Source organism: Salmo salar, chromosome 09 (assembly GCF_965601325.2).
Source record: "Salmo salar chromosome 09, fSalSal1, whole genome shotgun sequence".
In the NCBI taxonomy this organism is placed as follows: Eukaryota; Metazoa; Chordata; class Actinopteri; order Salmoniformes; family Salmonidae; genus Salmo; species Salmo salar.
This window is the reverse complement of record NC_138299.1, coordinates 118,709,164-118,729,560: the sequence shown is the minus strand read 5'-3', so window position 1 is coordinate 118,729,560 and position 20,397 is coordinate 118,709,164. Positions and strand designations below refer to the sequence as shown.

At 41.1% G+C, this 20,397-nt stretch overlaps 1 protein-coding gene across 4 annotated transcripts in view; it reads left to right on the top strand.

Moving 5' to 3' along the window:
* The window catches only part of LOC123723699 (cell surface glycoprotein MUC18), an 81,051-nt gene that overhangs the window by 56,461 nt on the left and 4,193 nt on the right, over positions 1-20,397 (top strand). For 2 of the 4 annotated variants that reach the window (XM_045724348.2, XM_045724350.2), the window contains exons 2-14: positions 10,023-10,150; positions 10,510-10,741; positions 10,851-10,921; positions 11,165-11,252; positions 11,780-11,959; positions 12,313-12,440; positions 12,662-12,797; positions 13,185-13,300; positions 16,948-17,089; positions 17,188-17,318; positions 17,722-17,863; positions 18,187-18,222; positions 19,404-19,448. In XM_045724348.2, the coding sequence (XP_045580304.2) occupies positions 10,023-10,150; positions 10,510-10,741; positions 10,851-10,921; positions 11,165-11,252; positions 11,780-11,959; positions 12,313-12,440; positions 12,662-12,797; positions 13,185-13,300; positions 16,948-17,089; positions 17,188-17,318; positions 17,722-17,863; positions 18,187-18,222; positions 19,404-19,448 (1,575 nt within the window). The remainder of the gene's footprint in view (positions 1-10,022; positions 10,151-10,509; positions 10,742-10,850; positions 10,922-11,164; positions 11,253-11,779; positions 11,960-12,312; positions 12,441-12,661; positions 12,798-13,184; positions 13,301-16,947; positions 17,090-17,187; positions 17,319-17,721; positions 17,864-18,186; positions 18,223-19,403; positions 19,449-20,397) is intronic. The other 2 variants (XM_045724349.2, XM_045724351.2) reach the window with 2 other exon arrangements.

The window sequence follows — 20,397 nt, the reverse complement described above, 5'->3', positions numbered from 1 at the left end:
TCAGGTTGAAAAACACATTATAATCCCACAAATGGCAAACCAGATGGGATGGCATATCTTGAATTCTAAATAAATTGCCAACAGTACCACCAGCAAAGCACCCCCACACCATCACACCTCCTCCTCCATGCTTCATGTTGGGAACCACACATGCAGAGATCATCCGTTCACCTATTCTGCGTCTCACAAAGACACGGCGGTTGGAACCAAAAATCTCAAATTTGGACTCATCAGACCAAAGGACAGATTTCCACCGGTCTAATGTCCATTGCTCGTGTTTCTTGGCCCAAGCAAATCTCTTCTTATTGGTGTCCTTTAGTAGTGGTTTCTTTGCAGCAATTCAACCATGAAGGCATAATTCATGCAGTCTCCTCTGAACAGTTGACGTTGAGATGTGTCCATTACTTGAATCTGAGGTGCAGTTAACTCTAATGAACTTATCCTCTGCAGCAGAGGTAACTCTGGGTCTTCCATTCCTGTGGCGGTCCTCACTAGAGACCCAGTTTCATTATAGCGCTTGATGTTTTTTTGCGACTGCACTTGAAGAAACTTTCAAAGTTCTTGACATTTTCCGGATTGACTGATTTTTATGTGTTAAAGTAATGATGGACGGTCGTTTCTCTTTTCTTATTTGAGCTGTTCTTGCCATAATATGGACTTGGTCTTTCACCAAATAGTGATATCTTCGGTATACCACCCCTAGCTTGTCACAAAACAACTGATTGGCTCAAATGCATTAAGAAGGAAAGAAATTCCACAAATTAACTTTTAACAAGGCACACCTGTTAATTGAAATGCATTCCAGGTGACTACCTCATGAAGCTGGTTGAGAGAATGCCAAGAGTGTGCAAAGCTGTCATCAAGGCAAAGGGTGGATAAGTCATCAGAGCGCGCAACAGAACATTGTACTGTCTACACTCGGTTTGTTGTTTATATTAAAAAAAATCATGAAATCAATTTTAATCAGAACAGTAGTTAAGGATTGAGTGCTAGCTGGCTGTACTACAGACACCTGTCGTCGTCGTGGGGACGACTCATTGTTATATTTTCGTAAAACAACTGGTTACAGTAAAGAGCCAACCTTGAGATCCTGAGGGAAATCGACGAGTACCAACAGCATTACGCTATGGAGGAACAACATACTACATCACGGAAAGATCCGACTACCTCACAAAATAACTTTAACACGACAAAAAAAGAAAAACAGATTCATCTACAGACATGGACGATTTACTTACCGTTGAAGTAGAGGCTAGTGCTGTGGCTGGAATCCATGCAACACTGGAAAAGTTGTGTGAGGAGGTAGCAGGCCTGAGGGGGAGTGTGGAGCTCAGATTTACTACACAGATAATATCTTGTCTCAATGTTCTAACATCTGTGGCATTGGCTCACAGGCAAACAGGCAAGGGAATAAAACAAATATTGATAGAACCTATTTCTTGAATTCTAAATATCAGCAATTTGAAAGCTCTATTTTGACCATCATAATACCCCTGATGGCAGTAACTTTACAAGCACTAATTATGGTCAATTTAGACTGAGAATAGTATCTAGTTATGATAAGGGGTGAAATAAGTATAGCCAGTTATAATTGTAATGATTTAGCAGATTATAAAAAAGTATTTTAATGGCTAAAAGAAAAGGAATATAACGTATACTGTTTACAGGAAACTCACTCTACATCCTTAGATGAAGTTGCGTGGAAATAGGAATTGGGTGGTGAAATAATTTTCTGTGATAAACAAAGGAACTCAAAAGGTATGATGATATTAATTAACATAAATTTCGATCTGAATGTGCAAATAGTCAGGAATTCGCAAGGAAGGTGGATCCTTTTGAATATGAAAGTAGACGAAAAAGAGATTTGGCTCATTAACCTATATGGTCCAAATCAGGATGATCCATACTTCTTCGAAAACATTTATACCAATTTATTGAACTTACAGGCAACACAATGATCAAATCATTATGGTAGGAGACTATAACACAGTGTTAAGTACCTCAATGGACCATAAAGGTAATCACTCTACAAACTATCATCACCGTGCCCTTAAGGAAATCACAAATATTATGGACACATTAGAAATAGTGGATATTTGGAGACTAAAAAACCCCGACCTAGAAAGTCTTGACTACTTTCTTCTCTTTACATGGAGGAGACTTAATCAAGCTAGTCGTCTTGATTACTTTCTTGTCTCTTTCTCTCTTACATGGAGGAGACTTAATCAAGCTAGTCGTCTTGACTACTTTCTTGTCTCTTTCTCTCTTACATGGAGGAGACTTAATCAAGCTAGTCGTCTTGATTACTTTCTTGTCTCTTTCTCTCTTACATGGAGGAGACTTAATCAAGCTAGTCGTCTTGACTACTTTCTTGTCTCCTCTCTTGCGTCACAGGTTAAAAAAGTTTTAATAGGAGACAGAATGTGATCGGATCATCATCTAATTGGCATTCACATAGCTCAAGCATTTAATCAAAGTTTACTGGAGGACAACTTATTTTTAACTAAGACAAAATCATTTATAACTAAGTTTTTCCAGTATAATATAGGTTCAGCAAATCCCCTTATTGTTTGGGATACCTCCGAATTATATTTTAAAAGAGGAAGCAAATTATTTTAGACAGATGTTCTCTTTTCCGTTTCATCCTCTCCCACTGAATGAAGATTACGGTAAGGAATTATTTCCAAATAATATAAAAAATGGAAAATTAACAAATGTACAGAAAGGTCAGTGCGAAGGCCAAATTACAGAGGAATAACTTTTGGAGGTTATTAAATCCTTTCAGTCTGGAAAAACCCCAGGGCTTGATGGCATACCGGTAGAGGTATATCAAGCGTTTTTTTGATATACTAAAAGCTCCATTGTTAGATTGTTTTAACTACTCCTATAGAAATGGTAGTCTGTCAGGTACTCAGCAGGAAGGTATGATTTCTCTATTATTAAAACAAGACCCAGGTGGCAAATATAAAGACCCAGTCTATCTAAAAATCTGGAGGCCCCTTACACTTCAATGTTGTGATGGAAAAATAATAGTGAAATGCATAACACTCAGAATTAAATGTTTTTTTTTACCAGGTATTGTTCATCCTGATCAGACAGGTTTTTTACATGGACAATACATTGGAGATAATATATGACAACTACTAGAAATAATAGAACATCATGAAACATCTAAGAAGCCAGGCCTGGTATTTGTAGCGGATTTTGAAAAGGCATTTGATAAAGTAAGACTGGATTTTATTTATAAATGCCAAGCTTTTTTCAATTTTGGTAATTCTCTTAAAAATGGGTAAAAAATTATGTATAGCAACCCCAGGTGTAAAATAGTAAATAACGGCTACTTCTAAGAGAGTTTTGAATTGTCAAGAGGAGTTAATGGTGACAGTGTCCACTGTCACCATATCTATTCGTTATGGCCATCGAAATGCTAGCTATTAAAATAAGATCCAATAACAACATTAGAGGATTAGAAATCCAAGGTTTAAAAACAAAGGTGTCCATGTATGCCGATGACTCAAGTTTTATATTAAGTCCACAAGCTATATCCCTGCAATGTCTCATTGAAGATCTATGTCTCATTGAAGAACCTTTCTGTACTATCTGGGCTAAAACCTAGTGTACAATATTAAGTATTGGATCTTTAAAAAAATACAACTTTTATTACTCTGCAGTGTACCTATAAAATGGGCTGATGGTGAAGTAGACATACTTGGTATTCATATCACAAAATATATAAATAAGCTCTCCACATTGAATTTCAATATAAAACTTGTAAAATAGACAAGATCCTGCAACCATGGAGAGGTAAATACCTGTCTATTTGTGGAAAAATTGCCCTGATTAACTCCTTTGTCATACATATCTCAGTTTACTCACTTACTTATGGCACGGTCTACTCCGGATGATTTGTTTTTCAAATCATATGAGCAAAAAATATTTAGCTTTATCTGGGATGCTAAACCAGACAAAATATAACGTGCCTATCTATATTTTATTTATTTCACCTTTATTTAACCAGGTAGGCAAGTTGAGAACAAGTTCTCATTTACAATTGCGACCTGGCCAAGATAAAGCAAGCAGTTTTACACATACAACAACACAGAGTAACACATGGAGTAAAACAAACATAGGGTCAATAATATAGTAGAAAAATAAGTCTATATACAAAGTGAGCAAATGAGGTGAGATAAGGGAGGTAAAGGCAAAAAATGCCATGGTGGCGAAGTAAATACAATATAGCAAGTAAAACGCTGGAATGGTAGATTTGCAGTGGAAGAAGGTGCAAAGTAGAAATAGAAATAATGGGGTGCAAAGGAGTGTAACCGATGTGAAATGGCTAGTTAGTTAGCGGTGGTGCGCTCATAGCGTTTCAATCAGTGACGTCACTCGCTCTGAGACTTGAAGTAGGGTTTTGTGGCCGTGGCTTTTGTGGCGCGATGGGTAACGATGCTTCGTGGGGTGTCAGTTGTTGATGTGTGCAAGGGTCCCTGGTTCGAGCCCAGGTTGGGGCGAAGAGAGGGACGGAACCTACACAGTTACAGGAGCAAAATAAATGAATACAGTAGGGGAAGAGGTAGTGGTTTTGGCTAAATTATAGATGGGCTATGTACAGGTGCAGTAATCTGTGAGCTGCTCTGACAGCTGGTGCTTAAAGCTAGTGAGGGAGTTAAGTGTTTCCAGTATTAGAGATTTTTGTAGTTCGTTCCAGTCATTGGCAGCAGAGAACTGGAAGGAGAGGCGGCCGAAGGAGGAATTGGCTTTGGGGGTGACCAGAGAGATATACCTGCTGGAGCGCGTGCGACAGGTGGGTGCGACTATGGTGACCAGCGAGCTGAGATAAGGGGGAACTTTACCTAGCAGGGTCTTGTAGATGACCTGGAGCCAGTGGGTTTGGCGACGAGTATGAAGCGAGGGCCAGCCAACGAGAGCGTACAGGTCGCAGTGGTGGGTAATATATGGGGCTTTGGTGACTAAACGGATGGCACTGTGATAGACTGCATCCAATTTATTGAGTAGGGTATTGGAGGCTATTTTGTAAATGACATCGCCGAAGTCGAGGATTGGTAGGATGGTCAGTTTTACGAGGGTATGTTTGGCAGCATGAGTGAAAGATGCTTTGTTGCAAAATAGGAAGCCAATTATAGATGTATGATGTGAGTCTGGAAGGAGAGTTTACAGTCTAACCAGACACCTAGGTATTTGTAGTTGTCCACATATTCTAAGTAAGAATCGTCCAGAGTAGTGATGCTGGACAGGCAGGCAGGTAGCGATCGGTTGAAGAGCATGCATTTAGTCATTTAGCAGACACTCTTATCCAGAGCGACTTACAGTAGTGAATGCATAGATTTCTTTTCCTGTGCTGGCCCCCCGTGGGAATCGAACCCACAACCCTGGCGTTGCAAACACCATGCATTGCAAACACCATGCTCTACCAACTGAGCTACAGGGAAAGCAGTTGGAGGCCATGGAAGGAGAGTTGTATGGCATTGAAGCTCGTCTGGAGGGTAGTTAACACAGTGTCCAAAGAAGGGCCAGAAGTATACAGAATGGTGTCGTCTGCGTAAAGGTGGATCAGAGACTCACCAGCAGCAAGAGCGACATCATTGATGTATACAGAGAAAAGAGTCGGCCCAAGAATTGAACCAGGTGGCACCCCCATAGAGACTGCCAGAGGCCCGTATTTGAATTGGGTGGGTTGAGATTATTACATATAAAAGCACTAAACCTCTCTAAAAGCTTCACTTATTCAAAAGTTTTACTTGAAACCTAAATGGTTCTCAAGTAGATTACTAAGTAAAGCTCATCCAGTGTTTAAAAATTATTTTTGCCTTTGTGCAGATTGCCATGTCTCATTTCCGATTAATTGAAAATGATACTTTTAAAAAAGTATCTCTCTTTTTCAAACAGGCATTGCAGAGCTGGCTACAATTTCAATTTCATCCCCTTGAAAAGATAGAACAAATATTACAACAAATATTATGGCTGAACTCAAATGTGCTGGTTGATAAAATACCTGTATTTGTGGGAAAGATGTTTGAAAAGGGTATTTTGTTCTTAAATGATATTGTAAATTGGAATGGTAGAGTTATGTTCTTCATGGAGTTATCAGAATTGTACAGGAAGATCTGCTCAATCCAAGAGTACAATCAATTGATTACAGCGTTACCCCAAAAATGGAGGAGGCAGGTGGCAGTGGGAGGAGGTAGGGAACTGGTCTGTCTGCCCAATTTAAAGGATAAAAACTGGCAGAGGAATATAAATAGCACAAATAGGAACATATACCAGTTTCATTTGAGGACCGATTCCATGGTACAGGGTGTATGAGTTGATATTTTAAACAACGCAAGATTCAAGACTTCGTGCATTTCAGCTAAAATTATTATATAGAATTCTTGCCACCAACAAAATGTTGAATATTTGGGGCATAAAATCATCGAAGCTCTGCAGATTTTGTTGTGAGGATACAGAATCAATTGACCATTTATTTTGGTATTGCCCTCTGGTAGCCTGTTTCTCGTTTTAGGTTCAGGAATGGTTGAAAATGCATTGATCTAAAATTGCATTGATCTAAAATTGACCTTAGAAATAGTACTGTTAGGAGATCTGGAGAGACCGGGTCAGTCAGTTACTAATATACTAATACTCTTAGTAAAAGTATTTATCTTCAACTCGCAATCTGTGGATTCTATTCGATTAGATAGATTGAAATTGTACGTTAAACATCACAGTATAGTTGAAAGATATGTGTTGCGTAGAAACCCCGAAGTGGGTGGCCAGCAGAGATAGATGTGATGGGCTGAGGGAAGCTGAGGGTTGGGATGTGGAATTGGAGACAAGTGGGAGTGGAGTTGCTGTGCGGGAGATAGAATGATGGTCAAAGATAAAAGTTTAAAAAAATAAAACATAATAAAAGTACATTTGAATGACACTGAGTGGGCAGTGTTTTTACAACTAATGCCTGTTTGCCTGAGGCTGATGCCGTGCAGGTGTTTGTACACATGCATATACACACACTCTCATTCAAATAAACACATACAAGAACACACACATACATGTAATAGTGCCAGACATGCACACAAACATACAGTTGGCATTGCTGTTATGACTTTAGTTTTCCTTGATGTCCTTTGTTTTAAATGTATTATTATTTAAATGTTGTATTATTTTGCATTGTTGTTTGCTGTTTTCTTCTTCAGTCTTTTTATTTTTTCTTATTGGTGCATGGGGGGGTTCTTGGGGGTGGGGAATGGAATTAATTGTATTTTTTATTTTTCTTCTTGGGGGGCTGTGGGAGGGGTGTCGAATGGTTGAGGGACAGCTATTGGGGAACTGTGGGGAGATCTTGGAGGGTTCGGGTTCACGTTTTTTGGCCTGGTGGAAGATCTGTCAACGTGCCCTTGAGCAGGGCATTGACCCTGGATGCTTCTGTGTGTCGCTCTGACTAGGAGTCTGTTGGATGACTGGTATGATGTAGTTGTTGAGCGGCTTCACTGCAAGTATGTACGGGGGAAAAAAATGTATGAAATGAATTGAAATGTATGCATTCACTACTGTAAGTCGCTCTGGATAAGAGCGTCTGCTAAATGACTAAAATGTAAAATGTAAATGTATATTGTATGTTTCGGACATTCAATAAAAAAAATCAATAAAAAAGGAAAACTGAAAAATGTCAATAGTAGGATGATTCTTTGACGATGTCCTCAGAAATTGTTTTCTGTGCTCGCTAGCTAACGTTACATCTAGAAAATTGAAATATAATGTTCATATTTAATTTAATTTTTTAAGAAATAAAAGTGGCTACTTTGAAGAATCTCAAATATAAAATATATTTTGATTTGTTTAACACTTTTTTTGTTAATACATGATTTCATATGTGTTATTTCATAGTTTTGATGTCTTCACTATTATTCTACAATGTTGAAAATAGTAAAAATAAAGAAAAACCCTGGAATGAGTAGGTGTGTCCAAACTTTTGACTGGTACTGTTTGTAGAGAGGATAGCTTTAGAATTGGAGCATGATGACTGTAAACATGACCCCTTCAGAGTGAGTCAGCATTGGCCTGTTGTTCCGTTGCTAATGCACAGGAAATATTTTTGTGGGGATACCTAATTGGATCACTGTATTAAGACTACATCCTTCTTCCTCCATTAGCCTCTGGTGGGTCCAGAGAAGTAAGTGTGTGTGTGTGTGTGTGTGTGTGTGTGTGTGTGTGTGTGTGTGTGTGTGTGTGTGTGTGTGTGTGTGTGTGTGTGTGTGTGTGTGTGTGTGTGTGTGTGTGTGTGTGTGTGTGTGTGTGTGTGTGTGTGTGTGTGTGTGTGTGTGTGTGTGTGTGTGTGTGTAGGACAGGACGGAGAGATAATAACCTGGCTGTCACTGTGGTGTTGAGATCAAAAGTGCTCAGTGTGTGTTAATATGCCCTCAATGTGAACTCTCACCTATTAAAGTGAAAATGAAGATATGTACACATACATACAGTGCATGTACGTAGACCATGCATCCAATAAGGCCCCCCCCCCCCCCCCTCACACACACATACACACCCACACACTCTGTCCACATCAACAAAAATCACACATGATTGACTTGCCACATTTCATTCTCTTAACTCACAGCATGACTAATTAAGTGACTAATTAACGCTATATCTTGGCAGAAAAGTCTAAAGGCAGAGCAACGGGTCATTACCAATCTTGATTTTTTTGTATTCTGTGTTATTTTATTAGGATCCCCATTAGCTGTTGTGAAAGCAACATGTACTCTTCCTGGGGGCCACACAAAATATGAAACTTAATACAGAACATTAACAGACAATAATAGCTCAAGGACAGAACTACATCAATTTTAAAAAGGCACACGTAGCCTACATATCAATACATACACACAAACTATCTAGGTCAAATAGGGGAGAGGCGTTGTACCGTGAGGTGTTGCTTTATCTGTTTTATAAAACCAGGTTTGCTGTTGATTTGAGCAGTATGAGATGGGAGTTCCATGCAATAATGGCTCTATATAATACTGTACACTTTTTTGAATTTGTTCTGGATTTGGCGACTGTGAAAAGACCCCTGATGGCATGTCTGGTGGGGTAAGTGTGTGTGTCAGAGCTGTGTATGTAAGTTAACTATGCAAACAATTTGGAATTTTCAACATTAATGTTTCTTATAAAACAAAGAAGAAAAATTCTAAATTCAAACTGGCAATGCTTTTCTTTCATTATTAGTTATTTTTATGCATGAGCACGATGGCTCACTGTTCGTTGTTGGCATTTCCTTTCTTACTAAGAAACTTTCGAATAAACTTTCAAAACTTTCCAAAACAACAAAACAGAGCTCTCCCTCCTTTTGCGTTCAACCGGAAGTGAAGTGTACTAGATTACGCTATAGGAAGGAGTTTGCTTTCATATTGTGTGTAAAGTGCATAATGGCCATTCTGGCCTGTGTGTCCTCATACGATGCCTCACTCTGTGAGACGCTTGGAGGGAAAAAACACTCATTCCTCTGTGAGAGAGCCGAACACTGGCTCACTATGCTGTCTGTAAATTGAGTCTTTCTTCCCTCCTGAACAGTGACACACTGGAATGCAGCACATTAATATGGACATGGGTGGGCTCCCAGAATTCCTGTCATAGCCTATTTTTTTCTTTGACCATTATGAGCTTTTTGTTGCTTCTTTTCAGCTCACACCAGGCCAGGCAGATGTGTATGTGTGTATGTTTGTGTGTGTGTGTGCATGCATGCTTTAAAGTTGTGATATCACAAAAACAAAGAAGTTACTGCAAACAACTAACACTGTTTTTTCCCGTCTGACATCATTGCACGTGTGCTAGAAGACAGTGGCGGGGTGCCCATCGGCACAGTTTCCCCCTACTGTGGATTCCATCTTTAATGTTGGCACAGACATGATTACTAAAGTATGATCAAAGCTACAAACTTTCACGTCATTGTGCAAAGTGGCTTTAAACGTGACTGATTCTGCACAGTCTGCCTGCAATGTAATTGATCTCAAACTCTGTCTCTACAGCAGCCTGGGCCAAGGTGGAGGTGAACATGGAGGACAGAGTGGAGGTGTTCCTTGGGGACACGGCTCAGATCACCTGCATGTTCACGGTCTCAGACAGCCACGATGACGTCATTATCCAGTGGTACATGGTGAGTAGTCCCACACACAAATGCATGCACATGGACAGACGCGCTCACACACGTTAGCCTGGTTGCCAAATCTAACTCTGTTAGCAGTTGGCTAACGGACCAACAGATCTGACAACCAGGCTAACACATCCCTTCCATCTCAGATCCCTGTTTCACAAATGAACACATGCTTTCTTATCTCTCTGGGCTGACTCCTAACTTGAGATCCATCTGTACATTTATGCGTCAGCTAACATTGATGTAAATGGGAGATTTACATGGGCACAAAGATTTACTTTACGCCCATGGATCTCAAGGATCCGTCCCTCTGTCTCTGCCCTGTTTTCCAATTGACAATTAAATTCAACCTTCGATCATAGATCACGAAGACCAACGTCCGCTCGAGGATCTACTACGGAGACGGAAACATACAGGCAGTCGACCGGGACGGGCAGTTCACAGACAAGATCAGTGTGAATGGGATGGGGAAGAGCAGCGAGGTGGTGCTGACCATCAGGGACGTGGCGCTGGAGGATGAGCTAGAGTTCATCTGCCAAGTCAACGGACTGTCAGCGGGTAACATGGAGGGACGCACCATGCTCAAGGTGTTCGGTAAGAGTGTGATGCACCTATGGCCAGTTTCCTGGACCCAGATTTAGCCTAGTCCTGGACTATTCTAGCTATTGCTCCCTATGTGATGTCATCCATTGTCCCTCTCTAGCGTCACCTGATCGTCCAAACATTGAGGGGGTGCACTCTGGGATCTCTGTCAGCAATAAGAACCCATCGAAGGTAAAAACAAACAAACAAACAACACATTGTTAGCGATAGCTACGGTCAGTGAGGACTTCAGGGTATAGCATGTGGATAAGATAAGGTCTTGTAACGTTTGAGGACTTGTAACACTAACCACTTAGAGAAATGAAAATTATGATGGTTTTATTGTATAAAATATTTAAAATTAAGCTTTTCATCCCCAAAATCGTGGAGAAAAGGGTTTACACACTGACCGTGTAATGTCATCATTCACCATAGATAGGGAGCTGTGAGGCTAAGAATGGCTACCCCAGGCCCAACATCACTTGGTACCGTGACCAAAGCCCAATGCAGAACACACCAGGCGGTGAGTACTACCGAGGCTTTGACCACAGTGTCCATAGACACCCTCTGACATTAGTATCTACGCTAGGTGAAACAGAGTTGATAATAACAGCTAGCAATTCCACATTTGCTTCATGCTCTTCCTGCTTTGGCAACGGGACAATGATAAACACATTTAGAATGTTGTAAACATGCATCGGATCTCACAAGGAACAAACATATTTTTTTATGTTATCAAATACAAAAATCAGATTGACTTCAGTCAAGAATTTGACAGTGAACTTAAAGAACAAAGATCCGTGATTACTATGACACAGATCATGCCTGTTGTAAAAATAGATGTCTGTTTCTTGTGCCTGAATATGAGATGTGGCTGTGGATTTGAGCTGAAAATATTAATTAAAAAAACTGTATTTAAAAATAGAAAATAAAAGGAAGCGATAGTAAACCACCCCATGTATTCAACCTGGCCATTGGGCATACAATAACATCTACACATCTACAGTAACTCAATTTGTCTGTTTTCCAAATGTGCTGCATGTCTCACAGAGGTCAGTGTGGTGACCCTGGTCACTAAGGAGTCCAGTGGTCTGTACACTGTCCAGAGTGACCTTCACCTGAATGTGGTCAAGGAAGACAAGGATTCGTTCTTCTACTGCGAAGTCAGCTACCTTGTCCCTGGTGGAACCAAGATGACTGAGACCAACAAGATCAACATCACTGTCCACTGTGAGTCTACTGTGCACCCTCTTAATGTGTCCCCCCTCATATGGAGACAGTAGAAAACTATACACATGCACAGTCACAGACTTACACAAGTACATTGCCATCTCAAATCGTGTTCAGTCTCAACGAGAAGTATGAATCATAAATGCAAGCAACTATGCTACAGTGGAACGTTTTGATTTTCTGACTGTTTGTGCTGTCGCCACGTGTTTCTGTCAAGTTGTGAAGTCTCTCTTGTTTTGTACCGAACTTGATATCACCACTTTCCAGGTCATCTTTGTTAACAAGAATTAGGTCTTACATCTTGCTGACTTACCTGGATAAATAAAGGTTAAATAAAATAAAAATCTCTTCAGATCCAACCACTTCTCTTGATGTGTGGGTGGAGTCACCAAAGGGGCGTGTCAAAGAAGGGGACACAGTTGAGGTTCATTGCCGTGCCAACGGGAATCCTCAACCACCCTTTACATTCATGCACAATATGGTAAGAAACCCATGCCTACTCCATGTAAAAATAAAACAATTATGTGTCTCCAACCATAAACAGAACTATATACATGTATGCATGTGTTAGTGATTGGATTGTGTGTGTGTGTGTGTGTGTGTGTGTGGGGGGGGGGGGGGGGATGTGCGCGCATGCATGAATTTCTGTGTTCATACACAACACTGTTGATGTGTGTTATAAATGTCACTCCTTCTCTGTAGCAAGAGCTGAAATCGGAGCTGAACGTATTGGTCCTGAAAGACGTGACGCGTCTAAGCAACGGCAATATCACGTGTACAGCACTGGACCTGGACACGTATGAAGAAACCGTAGGGTACACAGAGCTCTTCGTCGACTGTGAGTGAAACGTTCCTCTGGTACAATTTCTGGGACATTAGTCATTATTAGTAGCCCCAAAAGTTGTGACATGACCAGGATAAACTTAGGACCCTCGTTATGGTCTATGACTAGGGCCTATAGTTATTCCCTGGCTCTGGAAAAACTCCTGGCTTAGTTATTGCAGTAGTTGTGAAATGTAGTGTAATGTAGTGCAGTGGTTCTCAAACTGGTGGTCCCAAAAACCCCTGGGGGGTCGTGAGAATGTTTTGTGGGCTCGCGAATGTGAAACTGAATGGGGAGAATGTATACCATTTCCCCTTCGATCTGGTTACTAACATTAGCCTACTGTATGTAGAGTAGAGTAGTGTAGCAGTGTTCTTAACAATGCATGTTGTGTGTCCATAGATCTGGACCTGGCTGTGTTGATTCCCAAAGACACCCATGTCATGGCCCAGGGAGAGGAGCTGATGGCCACCTGCAATGCCCTGTCCTCCCTGCCCACACACACTGAATGGTTCAAGGTAAATTACAGTAGGCCACTGAGCCAATACCTCAACATTACAATGTGTGTGTGTGTGTGTAGAATGTGTGTTTTAGAGTGTGCATGTGTGTGTGTGTGTGTGTGTGTGTGTGTGTGTGTGTGTGTGTGTGTGTGTGTGTGTGTGTGTGTGTGTGTGTGTGTGTGTGGGGGGCGTGCATGCGTGTTTCTCTTCACTTTCTGTGTTCTGCCATGCGGTGTTGTTTTATCAGTTTTTTGAAGTTTGATTTTACTGCTCGCTTGAGTTATTTGGTGTGGAAGAGAGTTCCGTGTGGTCGTGGCAATATGTACTAGAGGTCGACCGATTATGATTATTTTTTTCAATGCCGATACCGATTATTGGAGGATCAAAAACCCCGATACCGATTAATCGGCCAATTTAATTTAAAAAAATGATTTGTATTAATGACAATTACAACAATACTGAATGAACACTTATTTTTACTTAATATAATACATAAATACTATCAATTTAGCCTCAAATAAATAATGAAACATTGTTCAATTTGGTTTAAATAATGCAAAAACAAAGTGTTGGAGAAGAAAGTAAAAGTGCAATATGTGCCATGTAAAAAAGCTAACGTTTAAGTTCCTTGCTCAGAACATGAGAACATATGAAAGCTGGTGGTTCCTTTTAACATGAGTCTTCAATATTCCCAGGTAAGAAGTTTTAGGTTGTAGTTATTATAGGAATTATAGGACTATTTCTCTCTATACGATTTGTATTTCATATACCTTTGACTATTGGATGTTCTTATAGGCACTTTAGTATTGCCAGTGTAACAGTATAGCTTCCGTCCCTCTCCTCGCTCCTACCTGGGCTCGAATCAGGAACACATCGACAACAGCCACCCTCGAAGCAGTGTTACCCATGTAGAGCAAGGGGAACAACTACTCCAAGTCTCAGAGCGAGTGACGTTTGAAACACTATTAGCGCGCACCCACTAACTAGCTAGCAATTTCACATCGGTTACACCAGCCTAATCTTGGGAGTTGATAGGCTTGAAGTCATAAACAGCGCAATGCTTGAAGAATTGCGAAGAGCTGCTGGCAAAACGCACGAAGGTGCTGTTTGAATGAATGCTTACGAGCCTGCTGCTGCCTACCATCGCTCAGTCAGACTGCTCTATCAAATATCAAATCATAGACTTAATTATGACATAATAACACACAGAAATACGAGCCTTTGGTCATTAATATGGTCGAATCCGGAAACTATCATTTCAAAAACGAAACGTTTATTATTTCAGTGAAATATGGAACCGTTCAGTATTTTATCTAACGGGTGGCATCCCTAAGTCTAAATATTCCTGTTACATTGCACAACCTTCAATGTTATGTCATAATTATGTACAATTCTGGCAAATTAATTACGGCCTTTGTTAGGAATAAATGGACTTCACACAGTCCACAATGAGCCAGGCGGCCCAAACTGCTGTATATATCCCGACTGCTTGCACGGAACGCTAGAGAAGTGACACAAATTCATGTTAGCAGGCAATATTAACTAAATATGCAGGTTTAAAAATATATACTTGTGTATTGATTTTAAAGACAGGCATTGATGTTTATGGTTAGGTACATTGGTGCAACGACAGTGCTTTTTTCGCAAATGCGCTTGTTAAATCATCACCCGTTTGTCAAAGTAGGCTGTGATTCGATGAGAAATTAACAGGCACCGCATCGATTATATGCAACGCAGGACACGTTAGATAAACTAGTAATATCATCAACCATGTGTAGTTAACTAGTGATTATGTTAAGATTGATCGTTTTTTATAAGATAAATTTAATGCTAGCTAGCAACTTACCTTGGCTTCTTGCTGCCCTCGCATAACAGGTAGTCAGCCTGCCATGCAGGCTCCTCGTGGAGTGCAATGTAAGGCAGGTGGTTAGAGCGTTGGACTAGTAACCGGAAGGTTGCAAAAACGAATCCCCCCTGAACAAGGCAGTTAACCCCCGTTCCTAAGCCGTCATTGAAAATAAGAATGTGTTCTTAATCTGACTTGCCGAGTTAAATAAAGGTGTAAAAAAATAATAAAAAAATACGCATATCGGTGGCCAAAAATACCGATTACCGATTGTTATGAAAACTTGAAATCGGCCCTAATTAATCGGCCATTCCGATTAATCGGTCGACCTCTAATATGTACTGTAGTGGTGCGCGTTTCTCAGAGTCTGTTCTGGACTTAGGGACTGTGAAGAAACCCCTGGTGTGGGGTATGTATGGATGTCTGAGTTGTGTATTGGCTGCCTTCAACATGGCAATATCTTTCACAATGACAAGTAGTGATGCGGTTCATTTGCCTGTTTTTCTTTGTGGCACTTGACCATATAAGAGCAGAGCAGCGCTTTATCATGGACAGACCTCTCTCCATCTAGCTACCATTGCATCAGTATGTTTTGAACCTCCCAGTTTACAATCTAGGGTTACACCAAGCAGTTTAGTTTCCTCAACTTGCTCAATTGCCACATTATTCATTACACGATTTAGATTAGGTTAAGAGTTTAGCTAGTGTTTGGTCGCAAATACAATTCTTTTAGTTTTTGATATATTTAGGACTAGCTTATTACTTGCCACCTATTTTAGAACTGACTTCAGCTCTTTGTTCAGTGTTGCAGTGATTTTACTTACCGTAAATTCCGGACTATAAGCCGCAACTTTTTTCCCAGGCTTTGAACCTCGCGGCTTAAACAATGACGCAGCTAATATATGGATTTTTCCCGCTTTCAATTTTTTTTTCTCCAAAAAAACACATTCTGTGACGTGCTTAGTTTTTGGCGGCATGAAGCTTTCGTTAGACCCATGAAATTGACGAACGGGTTAAGGTCAAACAAGTTTTTAGTTTACTGTTTAGATTAAATCGAGCGCTCTCAAACTTCCCATCATTCTGATTACAGTAGTCATTTTGTCACCCTCATCATGGCAAAGACACGGAGAAATGCATATGATGCAGCTTTCAAGTTGAAGGCGATTGATCTGGCTGTTGGAAAAGGAAATAGAGCTGCTGCACGGGAGCTTGGTCTTAATGAGTCAATGATAAGACATTGGAAACAGCAGCGTGAGGAATTGACTCAGTGCAAAAAGACAACTAAAGCTTACTGCTAATTTTTTATTTTTTGTTACAAGCCGTGTTTCATTAAAGCCTATTTCTTTTTGTTACAAGCCGTGTTTCGTTAAAGCCTATTTATTTTTGTTACAAGCCGTGTTTCGTTAAAGCCTATTTATTTTTGTTACAAGCCGTGTTTCGTTAAAGCCTGTGTAAAGTTCATTTGTTTCAATGTACCGGTAGGCACCTGCGGCTTATTAAATAACTCGCACTGTGTTCTGTTAGGTAAGTAACTCTCGATCCACAATAAGTCAGAGGATGTAAATCCATAACACATGTTTTTTTCAGCAGCAGACTATGATCGATAATGTCTAACAAAACAGCTCCCACAGCCCCCTATATGTCTCGACTATGTCTTTCGAATCTCAGAAATGTTCTTTAAGAGGTGTGGCTGCTTGATTTATATTGTTTCCCTCATAGACGTGTGTGTGTGTGTGTGTGTGTGTGTGTGTGTGTGTGTGTGTGTGTGTGTGTGTGTGTGTGTGTGTGTGTGTGTGTGTGTGTGTGTGTGTGTGTGTAGAAAGGAGAAAAAGTTGCAGAGGGCCACACACTGACCCTGAAGGACGCTGTGTTTGACATGGCGGGGACGTACGTGTGTGTGGTGAATGTTCCTTCACTGGAACGACTGGAGACCAGTGGCTCTTTACATGTTCACGTACAGGGTAAGCCCGCCCGCCCGCCCGCCTGCACGCACACGCACGCGAAACACACACACACACACAGAGACACAACTAACCCTCCGTCCCCCTCTACCATGCAGGACCCCCAGAGATCAAGGAGTCAGCAGACACAGTCCTGGAGGAGGTCACAGAGAAGTTCCTAAACCTGAGCTGCCATGCTAGAGGATACCCAACCCCTGTTATCACCTGGAGCTCCTCTGACGAATCACAGGTAAGCAGACAGACCGACAGACAGTCAGACCGGCTTCTCTGAGTCAGCTCATACAGACAATGTATAGGCTGGCTGGGAAGGAAAGAGGGACAATGGTGTGTTTTTTTCTTCTTTTGATCTATTTACACACAGATCTGTTCCGATCCCGGGTACCTGGGTCATTTCCTGTAACAACATTAATAGAGAAAGCAACTCATGTTCAACATTCCTTTCTGAACAGATATATCTGCGTTTGTTTGTCCCAAATGCCACCTTTTCCCATTGCAAAGCACTACTTTTGACCCGGGCCCATAGGGCTCTGGGCAAAACTAGTGCACTTTATCGGGAATAGGATGCCATTTGTGACATAGACAATGTTTTGGTTTCTGGTCTTATCTGTGCTTTATTTCACTGTGTGTGCTAGATCCTGAAGGAGGTGTCCCACAGACAGACAGAGGACGGGGTTCTCAGTGTGGTGAGCATCAAAGTGACCTCTGACATCACAGCCAACTGCAACGCCTACAACGTCCATGGCACAGACTCCTTCCCCTTCAGCATCAAAGCCAGTAAGTTGTCTGTCCACTGTCTTATTTGTCATGTCTTGTATATTTTATGTCAACATGTCCGGTTTGACTGTTAAGAGAAAATTAACAGGCAGAATATACTAACAACCAAATTATTTAATTAATGGAAACATGACAGAAACCTGAGCTTCAAATCATCTAAAGCTAAAGCTGCTAGAGGGGTTGGGTTAAATGCGGAAGACATATTTCAGTTGAATGCATTCAGTTGTACAACTGACTAGGTATCCCCCTTTCCCTTTCCTAGTTTTCCTTTAACTGTCAGTGTGCTAACAGGAGAGTGTCACTCTCCCTTTGCCTGTTTTCAGTTGTCCAAACGACCTCGTCAGATCCCAGTACTACAGGTAAGCGTACCACTCTTTTAGTATTTAACACTCACTGTCATCGCGTCGTCTTTATTGCGGTCATGCTGCACATTCCAGAAGATCGCTATATCATATCAATGGGATGTTTAGAATTTGGCAAGCGTTGGGAGATCTGATCACCTGTGCAGCGTGACTGCAATAAAAACGACCATGGTATTGCAACAAGGAACTTCATTCATCAGTCATGCGCGCACCTTTTTTTTCATAACTTTGCTGTTGAGCGGTTGATGGTCTAGTTTAGCTGTTTCTGTGTGAGTCAGGCAGGGGAAAAAAAGGAAAGAAAAGGAAAAATGCGACGGGTGCTTTTAGCAATGACCAAAATCAGAATTCAGAAAGGTCTCTATGGGTGTATTAAAGTTTATACTGGTGAGGACGGTCATGGTTGAGAAACCTTTTATTGACTAACTGGTGGGCGAGAGCTGCTTATTTTCCATGTGTTGATCAGTCATATAATACGAACACATCCTGATGTGTTCTTTGATAACTGTCATAATTAGATGTTAGATTAAATTAAATCTTTATGGGCCGGCTTTCCGGACACAGATAGATTGACTAGTCTTGACCTGGACTAAAAAGCAATTTCAATGGATATTCTGGGCTGTCATTGAGCACGCTTTTTAGTCCAGTATTAGGCTCAATTTGGGTCCAGGAAACCGGCCATAGAACTCTTACTACACGGTCATCCTATTTCGGACTATGTTCACTAAATAGTTGCATATCGCCCTATTGCATAAAGATCTGTCTTGTTTGCACACAGACCAGGAGCAAGGCTGAAACTGTAGCTGTGTGTTGATGGTTAAAGTGCACTCAACATAGTCTTCTGACTCCCATTACCTCAGTGGACCGCTCACGTCACACCAGGAAATCATTGCCTCCGTCCCTCTGAGGGAAAATCCTGTTTGTTGTTGTTTTATTGATGACAAAATATGATTAAATAGCCAGCGCTGCCGCTCCTGGAAATCATTAGGGCATTTTTTGGAGGGTGCAGACTGCAGAGCCGTTCCTGGTTTCTGTCTCCTGCCTATCTGTGTTTGTAACAAGGCGATACGTGATTAGGGTCATGCTAAGTAGACAAGGCGGTTGTTGCAGTTGTTAACAGTGTTAGGTTGCCATAGAGCTGCTGTACTATCGTGATAACTGTGTCCGTGTGGTTTGTCCAGTAACAACAGTAACCCCAGTAACTCCTCCGAAGAGAGTCAAGAAAGGTTTGTGACTTCTGGTCCTGGGTCTTGATGCTGCCTCCCACCTAGCACGCTTAGAAAGCTGCCCTGCCCACACCTCGCTCCACCCAGCTCACACTGCCTAGACTGAACCCCCAGCCACCACCATCACCCTCCACACTCTCTCCACAGCACCCTCATTCACTATGCAGGGGAGGGCTTTGTACTCTCTACTCAGGAGGCAACACTTGTGACATAGAATAATTGATAATTTAATAGGATCTCTCTGTTTGTGACTTTGTAATACTGTCTAAAAAAGTACAGTATTACAACTTTATCTATGTGGAGAGATACTTATAAATTATCAAGTGGAAAAATATAATTAGATGAAATCTGGAATTATATATTTTTTTATATTCATACTTTGTTAGTTACAATGTTATCATCTTTAATATGTTCTCTGAATGATGCTTCATGAATCACCAGAAACATAACCCCCAAAATGTTTTTGTTAAACCAGGCTGAAAAGTTCCATTTGCATCTAGAGCATTTTGAGTACAAACCCCCCCTGAGAGAATGGAGTGGTATCACCCATTCTGTACCTTGATGGAAATGGATCCATCCATCTAAATCTGCATCCTTCCTCCAGGGGAGGTCCATCCCCAAGTGCACCCATCCACCTCTTTACCTTCCCTCACTCTTTCTCTCTCCCTTTGTCCTGCTGCCTCCTACTGTAGTTCTGGTTGGTATTCTCTGACAGAGAAACCAAGCAGCACAACTCTGGAAAGTGTTTCTTCTGACTGATCTTTAGTCCTCAATAAAATAACTTCTTCCATGATGAACAACCTGTTCAGAGACTGCACGCCTGTTCATCACTACCACCACCTGTGCATGCTGTTGTCTCTGAATGATAAAAGCGAGATTCCTGAATGACATGGACACACACATGTGCGTGCGCATGTACACACACACACACACACACAAAAAATTATAA